Here is an 11,471-nt window from a genome sequence, read left to right on the forward strand (position 1 = left end):
CGCCGCCCGCCGGGCCCAAGCCTTGCGCGCCGGAGCCCGCGTTTCCGGGTCGGCGAGGACTTGTGCGGAGAGTGTGTGTAGGAGAGGCTTAGTGCGTTGTTTTCCCTTTTCTCTCTGAAGACGGAGGTGCGGGCCGGGGAAGGGAGAGTCGCTGCGAAACGCACCAGGGCCCCCCAGGAAGTTCAGGTCGAGTGACCGGTTTGTGCTTCTTTCAACAGCCGAGCCGCAATGAGGAGCTTCTTACAGTGAAAGGAAAGTAGGTCGCGCCCACTGAAAATGCCTTTAAGGGACAAATACTGTCAGACTGACCACCACCATCACGGATGCTGTGAACCAGGTATACCTCTCCTCTTGCCGCGTGTAGGCACCTGACGCTCGCGCCGGCCACTCTGCCTCTTGCCCAGCAGTCATTCCAGGGAAGCAGGCTGTAATTTTCCCCGGCCTAAAACCAGTCCCGAAGTTAAAAGCCTGTACAAACAGGATGTCTCTACTTGAGCCCTTAAAAAAAAGGACTGCAGGTGTCACCTGAAAGCCCCCCCACACCCGACATTGGTCATTCAGTCCTTTTTCTCTTCTTTCGGGTTGGCCTGCAGTTAGTAGGATATCCCCCAAGCCCTGTGAATGCTCTCGAGTTAGGAGAAAGGGGCAAGCAGGTAGGAGCATTTATTTTCGTGAAAATAGTTTCATTGAAACGTAAAAGCGTGAACGTTTTTTTCTAATGCATTTTTTTCAGTAACTATCTCTTAAAGCCTTAAAATTAGTTGTAGTTTGGATTAAAAAGTTTTTCAGATGCCACTTGTTGGAATGATCAGGTTTTGCTAAGTGTCAGCTTTTTACAGATTTCTCGGACAGGGCATAATATATTGCAAAATAAAAAAATCTTGTATTAAGATAGAATGCCTCAGTATCTTAAGGGCATTTTGTTCAGTGGGACTTATTTTTGAGTCGAACTTATGAAAAAAAATTACTTTTAGGAGTCTTGAAAGTTGTAGCTGACTACTTTGAGCAATGTGATAGATAAATTTTGACAGTTTTTTTTCTACATTAGAACTTGGATGTGCTTTGTCACAAACAGAGGTACAGCTTAAAAGGGGATTATTGAATACATGCTGTCACTAAAACAAAGGCTATTCCAGTTCAAAAGAAGGTGTTTATTTATTTTGACCTAACAGTTATTAGGACTTCTATCATTTTGCTTGCTTTTTGTAGGACTCTTAACTGCACTGGTGTTCTGGCTTTATCAGTAGAGTTCATTTTAAGTTGAGTCGTTTTTGATTAATAGGAACAAATGGCAGTGGTAAAGAGGAAGCACTTTGAGTTTCAGAGGACTTTGGTTCACATGAAAATAAGATCTGTATTATGACTGCCCCACCACACTGCTGAGATGAGCAATAAGTAATAAAATAGGGAATCCTAGGATGGGATCTAGTTTTTTCCAACTGCCCCCTGCCCCAGCTAACTTTCAGAACCCTTTCATACTGCATATTTTATGTAATTGAAGTAAAGATAATTATATTTTACCAAGTTTTGAACTGAATGTGCTAGTTTTGAAGTGCACAGATGTGAATGCCTTTTATATGTGTGTTCCACTTAACTTTTTCTTGTAGTTTTTTGTTTTCCTGAGAACTCTTCAAGCCATTTCTGTGAGTTAAATTAGTTTTTGGAATCATCTTACGATGACATTTGTTTATTTATTTATTTGTTTTTTAAACAAATAATTGAAAACTTATTACTGCTGGACAGGGATATAAATGGTAAACAAGACACCATTTGTCTTGTTCCCCTTATAGATTTTATGGATAGGAAGACATAGATAGAAACAAATAAGATAATTTGTTACCTTACCTGAATTAGTATATTCTTATGATTATAGTTTTCTATGGACTTTAGCGCTTTTTTAAAGTACAAACAGGACATCTCTAATTGATCCCTTAATAAAAGGACTGCAAGTGTCACCTGAAAGCTTTTTAAAGTTTTTAAAAGTTACCCGAACTTTTTAATGTGTATCGGACCTTTTTTGGTTTGTTTTTACTCCCTCATTAAGAAGTCAGATAAATTGTATTAATTTGAATTTTTCATCTTTGTTTTGCCAGAAAATTTTCCTGGGCTTTTTTTAATTATTATTATTATCAGACAAAAGTAGTTATTCTTAGCTAGAATTAAAAACACTTTCTAAGGATTTAGTGCTATTCTCATTCATTGGAAAACTTGAAGTGTGTTAACTTACGAGATTTGTTATTATGTTAGAGGAAGGCATGTGTTGAGTGGGAGGATGATTCCAGGACTGAAAGGAATATGTTATGGTGTGATAGTTTTGAAAAGAGGTATCCTCAGATGGAGGGAAGAAAGAAGAAAGGGTATTTGAAGAATTTTTCTCATGGATTCTGAAGAGAAATGGTCCTCATTTAAATTATGGACAGTGGTTGGTTCTTTGGATAAGAGAGGTGTATTCCTGAGGAGAGCATTGTTTTAACGAGATAGGACAGCTTGTTACAAGCCTATCAGTGTATGTATCTTCTTATGCTTTAAGAATTTTTATTGTAGGAATTTTCAAGCATTCAGAAGTAGACAATGGTACAAGGAACCTGATGCAACCATTATACAGCTTCATCAGTTGTCAGTATATGGGCACCTTTTCACCTGTACTTCCTCTTCCCCACAAATTCCTTCTCCATCCTCCCAAGTTCTCCCCTCTGCTCTGTTACTTTGAAGCAAATCCCAGATATTATAAATGGATCTTTTAAGGAGCTTATATTAAGGTAGGAGAGACTCTTAGAAAAGTAGGCATTTAATTCTGGAAAGTGTGTTTTTGGAAGGATGTAAGGGGAGATGGTAATTTCTGATGGTTTAGGGTTTTTTGATTGGTAGGAAAGTGTTGTCTTCTTTCTAAATGGTCATAAAACCTAAATGGGTCTGAACTTGGAAGGGATGGTAGAATTTATAAGGGGAAATTTTAAAATATGTAAGATATTTTTGAGCTGAGAGTATGTTTTTAAATGAAGAAAGAATCAATTCTTCCAGTGGGAGCTATGTGCTAAGCTAACTCTGCATGTAATTGTATTATTATTATTTTTTTTTACAGTGGGGGATAGCTAATCTAACATTTGGGTTATTTTGAATGTTGTCTCAAGGATACTTGTGTGTTCTGGTGGTAGCATTGTTGTAAGGGTGATGGGAAAGAAAATTTTGCTAGGTCTAAATCAAGTGTTGTCATGTGGAAATGGAAATTGGTTTATTACAGAAGGTTTTCTGGAGCCTGTACTTACAGGAGAGGTCTCCATTTTTTTTTTTTAATATCCCTCCCTTATTACTGGTTACTTTATTTTTTTAATAATTGTCAGTTGCTATAACATACAAATACTAGAAAAGTATCTATCACAAACACTGTCACCAGTCTATTTGCAAACTTGTGCTATTGTTTCTCTAAAGAATTCTATTCTCTTAAATTTTGACAAAGATTTTTCAGTTTTTGGTGTCGGGAAGATAATTGATTAGTACGTGTTTTTACTGATGATGGTGATAGACTGTTTATTGAGCACTTACTGTATTCTAGGTGTTGTTTTAAGCAGTTCTCTTGCGTTAGTTCATGTATCCTCATGTAACCCTTTGAGATAGGTGTTTTTATTATCCCCATTTTAGAGATGAAGAAAGAGTGGTCAGAGAGTGTAGTATACCCCAGTTGTATCTAGTGTGTGGCAGGAAAGGCATTTAAATGCAGGCCATCCTAGTCTGGAGTCTGTGTTCTTCATGGATGCAGTGTAGTGTCAATAACAGATATTCTCAGAAGAAGTTGTATGTATGTATGTTCTTAATTCATTTAAAAATCTCTAAAGTGTCTCTTAAAATTGGAAAAATTTGGCTTAATAAAATGGATTGGTCCTGAAACATAGTTCTTCCTATTTGCATACACTAAGTACAAGGCTTGAGGCATAAAGGCATAAAGGGGAACGGAAGGCTGCATTTATACACATGCACAGCAAGCTTTAGCCCCTTCATCAGAAAGCAAAGTGTGGTCCAAGCCCCAGCTGTGAAGCAGTAGCAACACACATTACTGAAGTAACTCTCCTTATCTCTTCACACAAAGGAGGTGGTTTTGGATTCTAACATAATTTTTAAAAAGATAGTTTAAACAGTCAGGTTTCTTTCACCACAACCTTCCCTCCTTATTTGATAACTGATGGGAAAACTCACTTTTCCTTTTGTTACCTTGTTTCGTATTACTATATAGTCTAATGTATTATATATTTATGCTATTAATCTGAGGATTTTGGAAAGGAGGAATGGTAAAAACCAAACACCAAACACTGCCGTTGAGTCGATTTGACTTACAGCGACTCTTCCTTGGGTTTCTAAGGTGTTATCTCTGTGGAAATAGATTGTCCAGTCTTCCTTCTGAGGAGTCTGGTGGGTTTGAACTGCCAGCCTTCTGGTTAGCAGTTATGCGTTAGACACTACACTGCCAGAGCTCCCAGGGCTGATACAGACCTGTAAATGAAAATGAAAATTTTAATTTTAAAATTAAAATATTTTTATATTTTATAAAAATATGATTGTTCTGAAATGCACACGGTAGAGAGGTGTGAGGCAGATGTAAAAATGAACATGTAACCTGCCTGATAGAACCTGTTTTGTTGGTATCCCTCCAGACCTTGGTGTCTGCATCTATATATACACATAATACACAAATAAGCTTCTGTTTTTCTTTATCTGTCTAAATGTGTAGTAATATAAATGGGATCATACTCTTCTGTAACTTGTTTTGCTGCTTAGCCATCTAGTCTGGCACCTCTTGAGAGACTTAACTTGAAAACTTTCTCAGTTGTATACAGTATTACAGTGAACATTCTGTCACATCCATCACTGTGTACTTGTCCCCTTGTCTCCTCAGTGGTTTTTGAGTTTAGTTTGCAGTTGCTGAGGGAGCCGCACCAGATTGTCCAGAGTTTTGGAATGGTTTTATGAGCTACAGTGAGGCCACCATTGCCCTAGAATTTTAGTAAATGCAGTCGTTTCCTGTTCAAGGAGAATAAAAAGGCAAAATGAGGAATGTGGACTAATGTAGTGCTGAAAATAATACTGAAGTAGTATGGCCTTGGCTTTTGACCCTCATCTCCAGTCTTAAGTAGCCTTAATTTAGCCTTGGGTTGAGAATCATTGTATTTGTTTTATTTTTGCCTATTGTTTCATTTTGTGTTAGGAAGATAATGATACATATGATATATACAAGTATAATTGTCATTAACATAATTGCTAGCAAACTGCTGTTTTACTTCAATAGTAAATGATTTAAATAACCCTGTTTTTGTGGGGATTGGGGTGGGTGTTTGTCTTCCATGTAGTTTATATCCTGGAACCTGGAGATCCTCCTTTGTTACAGCAGCCACTACAGACATCCAAATCTGGCATTCAGCAAATAATTGAGTGCTTTCGATCAGGTATGAATGTTTTAGGATCTATTTTTAAATCTTCACATAGTAGTTAAAAAACTACCTAGAAGTCCTTAGAAACACTTAAAAAAAACTATTAAAATGTATACATTAATTTTCTTTGTAGAATACTTTTAATTGTCATATTTTTAAAAAATGGATGAATAAATACTGACTTGGTCTAGGGATTTTTTTTTCAGTGGTTTTTTTCTTTATGTATATGTTAATATAAAAATAAATGTATTCTGTATAGTTTGTTATGTGTGGTGGTAATGTACCCCTTCTTTTTAAAGACCCTTTGTTATCTGTTGACTTGTTTGTTATAAACTTTCACAAGACAGTAGATTTGCTGGGTCTGTGTAAAAACTCTGACTCAGTAGATTGTTGACTCAATGAGATGTCCCTTGTTTTAGATTAATTACCTTCTCTTTTCTTTTTGTGACTTACTTTGTCCTGTCTAACCTTGGAGTTTTAATATTTTAGTAGAGCACAAGGTAGAAAAACTTAGTCCTGCCTTATATCTTCAGATGTGTTTGTTTAGTTTTTCTTGCCATTATACTCTTGTAAGAATTGGATATATACCGCTATCAACCACTCGGAGGGGGATCTATGTAGGAGATCCTGGATAGAGAGGGAGAACAATGTGGAACAAAACTCAAAATCATTTGAGAAAAAAGGGGGGGGGCAGGTTTGCTGGTCTGATAGAGCCTGGTGGAACCACTGAGACTATAGCCCCTGGCTGGCCCTCAGGTCTGGAATTGAACCCACACCTGTGGCTTCCAGCCAAACAGAAGACAGGCATATGAGTTGAATATTTACCTGAGGTAGATACACTCCTTGGAGAGAAGAATCATGGGAGAAAGAAGGGCTGTTTTTGCACAGGGAGACAGCTCAGGGGGCAGGAGTGCAAGGAGGGGGAAGAGGTAACTATTAGAGGAAGTAGGAGGGGGAGCTGTTGAATGGGGGTAAATAGTAGTCAATATCGTGAGACAGAGTGTATATGAATTGCTGTATGGAAAGTGAATTTGCTCTGTAAACTTTCACCCAGATCACAATAAAGTAATAATAAAAATAAAGGAATTGGATATAATCAGTATATTTGTGCAGTGACAATCCAGTGTTTTAAAATAGGTATTGCTTATGATAACACCTATTAATAAATGTGATGGAGACCTGTTAGAACTCCTGCATCACCAGGAAGATCTTAGGTGGTTGTGATTCTTATATCTACTTGTTTGCCTCTTGTAGATTTGGCTTCTCTGACATTAACTATTAGTCAGATGTGAACAAGCAGACAGACATAACTGGTAGAAACACCTAACTGATACTTTGAAGCTTACTATCCTAATGAAAACTTTGAGGTTCAAAGGAAAAAATAGTTTATATGTAATCATTCATTTTGTATTGATGAGAAACATTTTGAAGCACTTGTTTTAAATCATTATAAAGGGGTGGCATATATTTGCTTTATTTGAGGATTCTAAAAACAGGATGTCCCTTAATCTAAATTAAAAAGCTGTTTTTCCCTCTGAACTTCAAGATCTGTTTCTTAGACTTTCATCTACAGTCCTCAGGGAATTATTCTTATGTGTATTTAATCCAGTAAGTATTGAGTATCTGTCATGTGCCTGTCCTTAGGTTGGATTGTGGTGTAATCTATTTTAATTGTTTTTTTTTTTTTTGTTGTGGCTTATTATTTACTTGTAGAAATTGCCCGCAGTTAACAGAAATAACAATAGGGCAAATTCTTCCATGGTAAATACTGTTAAAATAAAATTCAACTTATTAGGGTCAGTATTTACATATAAAACATTTCTAACATAGCAGAGAACATAGTAGTAAGAGTTTGTTTTAGCTGCTTTTAGAGTAGAGGTATAAGTTCTTTTTTTTCATACTATGGAAACAAGGGTAATCACTTTTAACATCTAGTAATATGTCTTGCTATATGTTTTATTTTTCCTTGGAATAATAGCTGGTACCATTTATTTAGAGTAATCTCTACTGCAAGATACAGTTTCGCAGATTAGGAAACTGAAACAAGGAACCACAGATTATTTTAAGACTCTGAGGTTGGAGGTAAAGGGGAATAGGAGCAAATAGGACCAAGCAAGAAACAAAGTGGGTCAAAAGGTAGTGTTTTGTGAAGCAGCTTGCTTGAATAATTTTTAGAAAGATCAACACAAGGCCAGTCCCTGTGAGGAGGAGGTTAAAGATGTCCCAAATGTCCAGCTTTTCCAAACTGCTGTTCCACTACATCATCTCTGACATCAGCTTCTCCTTCTCCCTCACTAATGCCCCTCCTCCTATCTTAGGGTTCTATACACTTCTTTTTATAGTTTGGAATTAGGTTGTTTTACATTGCTTTAGTTTACTGTTTGATACCATTTGATCAAGAAGGCTAGCAGTTGATAATACATTAACTTACTTGTCTCATAAAAAGTGCCTTTTCAATAAGGTCCTGTTCCCAAAATATGTGTTTTTTAACCTTGGCAGGTAATTATTTAAAAACTGAGTTCTTTATTTTCTTATTGCACTGGGGTCATACCCGTTTTCTCTGTTAGCCATTCCTTTACTGTCTCAGTAAAAGAAGACAGTATGTGGAATGGTTGGTTTGAAATGGTATAGTTCCAAAGCTTTTATGTTAATTTTTTATTTAGGTAAATTCTGAAAAAAAAAAAAAACTCTAATTTTAATTCTTTACCCAGTGGAGTCATCGGGTGGTCAAATGGTTAATGCACTTAGCTGCTGACTGAAAGGTTGGGGCTTTGAGTCCACCTAGAGGTAGCTTGGAAGAAAGGCTTATGAAGTCAGCCATTCGAAATCAGCATTTGAAAGCCCTTTGGAGCACAGTTCTCTGACATTCATAGGGTTGCCAGGAGTCAGAATCAACTCTACTGCAAGTTTTTTTTTTTTTTAAAGTACCCGGTAGTTTAAAGTTGATTTAGAAATAATGCTGAGTTTTGAGTACAGTTTTGAATTAAAGAATTACTTCATTAATGTTTTGTAACTAAGAAATTTTAATTTTTTCAAGATAATATCTCCTGCGTATCTGGGTAACCCACAGTCTCCTAAGGCCTTTGGCACTGGGGTGTATTCAAGCTACAGCTACCTCAAACCTCAGGGAGGATAAGATGGAAGTTTAGGCCATATGACCCAGGGACTAAGATTCCTTCTAACCCTAGAATTGTCAGTGCTTTCCTACTCCATTCTACACACAAGTACACCCTCAATGACTCCTCTCTTTGTAGACTCTTCCCATTACAATTGGTTCACACACATTACATTTGAAGAACTGTGTTGGTGGTGCTGTATACCCTTGACAGATGTTTGAGGATAAAACTCTGAGGTCCATGTTTTCACTCTTGTTAACCTACAGATAATGAGTCAAGTTGGGCTATAAATATATTAGAACATCTCCTTTTATTTTCAATAGTTAGCTTCAGTGACTGCATCATCTCTATTTAAGGGACTCGCCTTCTCTCACCTACCCTAGCTGTCCATGACCTGGGTGTAATTGCTACTCAACCTGGAAGTTCGTAAAAGGCTTATGTCTGAGGAAGGAGTTGATTCATTTAAGGTCCACCAACAACTCCGTGAGTGCTGTACCAAGAGCTTGACCAGTTTTGACTCATTTTCTTTGCCTCACGCTTCAGCATTTACTTTGGACTTTTTTCCTGCTTTAGTTACAAATCCCACTTGACCTCTTTATTTCTGGCTACTTGACTTATAAATTAATTTGAAAAGATTTTAACTTTGGAATAAGTAATTAGTGCCTGGAGTTTTTTTTTTTAAAGAAAGTACTAAAGGGTGTTTTGGTTACCTTATGCTACTCTTAACAGAAATACCACAGGTGTATGGCTTTAACAAACACAAGTTTATTCTCTTATAGTTTTGGAGGCTGGAAGTTTGAATTCAGAGTGCCAAGCTCTAGGGGCTGGCTGAAAGCCCCTCAACCTTGGGCTTCAGCTCTGACTCTTGCTCCTAGCCCACTGGAGCTAGAGGTGTCTTTTCACTCAGGAAGCAGCTGGCTGCTAGGGCTGACAAGCCCAAGGTCGACAAATAAAATGGCGCAGTCCCAATATTACCAAACACCGTGATGGGCCACTATTTCAAGTCCAGAGACAGTCCGAGATCAGCAGGAAATATGGCAGGGTACTAAATGAAAACTGAGCTACATGCAGGGTCCATGTGTGCCAGAAACCTAGAGACCATTCCTAAAGCTTCTCTTTATATCCTGGAAGCAGACCACATCACTAAAGCAGCTACTCAGCTGTCCAGTAGATTCCACCATGGAGTTGATTGCCAGTCTCGTCATGGAGAATCACTACATCCAACTTCCTAGCCATTCAAAACCAGGCCCAGCCAAGTTGACCCATAACCTTAACTACCACAAGGATAGTTCACAAGTGTGAAAAGTATGTTTCTTTACTGTTCTGTCCCCTTGTTCCCCTCTTCTCAGGCAACCCCTGCCACACGTTTGGTGTGTTTTCTTCCAGAGACCTTTTATACACGTACGGGTATTTATCCCTCACATCTTCCAAATACAAAATGTGACAGGCTCTACACACTGTTGTGCACCTTTGCTTGTTAACAGTAGATCCAACTATTGTTTGACATTGTTCCATAGTTGAGACCTCATTTTTTTAGAAGGCTGCCTGTTTTGCCCTGAGCTGCAGATTCTCTGCTCTGAAAGCCCTGATATTTGCTGACTGAGATCTGCTCTTTGATCTGAATCCCTGGCTTCCTGTTCTTCCTTTACTGGGTCCTTCCCTTTGCTGAAGCCTTGCCTTAGCTTTATTATTCCTTCTAGACTCAGTGACCTTAAATTTTCTTCCTTTATATTAACACTTAGTTATCTTCCTTCTTTCCTGACCTTCCTCCTTCCCTAAATTAATACAAAAATTTAGTTAATAAAAGTATACTATTTTTTTATAAAATAGTATATTATTAATAAGATACTTATTAAAAATTTTAAATTGAGCTTAATTTTTTTCTTACTGACTACCAAATTAGTCTTTTGGTAGAGGCAAAGGAACTGTGAAACCCTAGACATAAAAATGGGTAGGAAAGGAGAGGACAATCATTTAATATGATCTTTAATATGAAAATGATGTCTGTGAAACTTAATGAAATAAAAAGTACTATACGGAGAGCTAATACAGACATCAGTTAATTCATACTTGTCCATAATTACATTGAATGCAAATGGATTAAATATACCACTGGAGACAGAGAGTTGTAGACTGGATAAGAAAACATGACCCATCAATATGCTGTCTACAAGAGACTCATCTTAGACACAAAGACAAAAATAGACTAAAAATCAAAGGTTGGAAAAAGATACATCAAGCAGCTGGCCACCAAAAAAGGGCAGGAGTGGCAGTATTAATTTCTGATAAAATAGACTTTAAGATAAAGATGACCATAAGAGACATGGAAGGAGATTATGTAATGAGCAATTGAACAAGAGGACATAACCATAATAATTATCTATATATACAATGAAAGAACCTCAAAATACATAAATCAAACGTTAGCAGAATTGAAAAGACAAATAGGTGACTCCATAGTAATAGTAGAAGACTTTAATACACCACTTTCAATAAAAGATTGAACAACTGGAAAGAAACTCAACAAAGATGCAGAGGAACTAAACAGTACAATCAAAGATAGATATCTTTAGAGCAGTCCACCCAACAACAACAAAACGTGCATGCTTTTCCAGCACACATGGAACATTCTACGGGATTGGCCATATGTTAGGCCACAAAGCAAGTCTCAGTAAATTTAAAAGCATTGAAATACTGCAAAGCATCTTCTCAGAGCACAATGCTATAAATTAGAAATCAACACTAGGAAATCCAACGGAAAAAGTGCAAACACCTGGAAACTGAATAACACCCTTCTCAAGAACAACTGGGGTAATATAAGAAATTAAAAATGAAATTTAAAAATGTCTTGAATTGAATGAGAATGAAAACATAATGTACCAAAATCTTTGTGACACAGCAAAAGCAGTGTTCAGAGGGCAATTTATAGGAGTAG

General features: G+C 37.1%; 1 protein-coding gene across 1 annotated transcript in view; it reads left to right on the forward strand.

Annotated features, from left to right (window-relative positions):
- The first annotated feature begins 276 nt into the window (after positions 1 to 276).
- Positions 277 to 11,471, forward strand: part of ZNF800 (zinc finger protein 800) — a 24,984-nt gene continuing 13,789 nt past the window's right edge. The window contains exons 1-2 of the mRNA XM_007946739.2: positions 277 to 337; positions 5,340 to 5,435. Coding sequence (XP_007944930.1) covers positions 277 to 337; positions 5,340 to 5,435 — 157 coding nt within the window. The remainder of the gene's footprint in view (positions 338 to 5,339; positions 5,436 to 11,471) is intronic.

Source organism: Orycteropus afer, unplaced genomic scaffold (genome assembly GCF_000298275.1).
Source record: "Orycteropus afer afer isolate SDZICR_OR568_19922 unplaced genomic scaffold, OryAfe1.0 scaffold00170, whole genome shotgun sequence".
Classification (NCBI taxonomy): Eukaryota; Metazoa; Chordata; class Mammalia; order Tubulidentata; family Orycteropodidae; genus Orycteropus; species Orycteropus afer.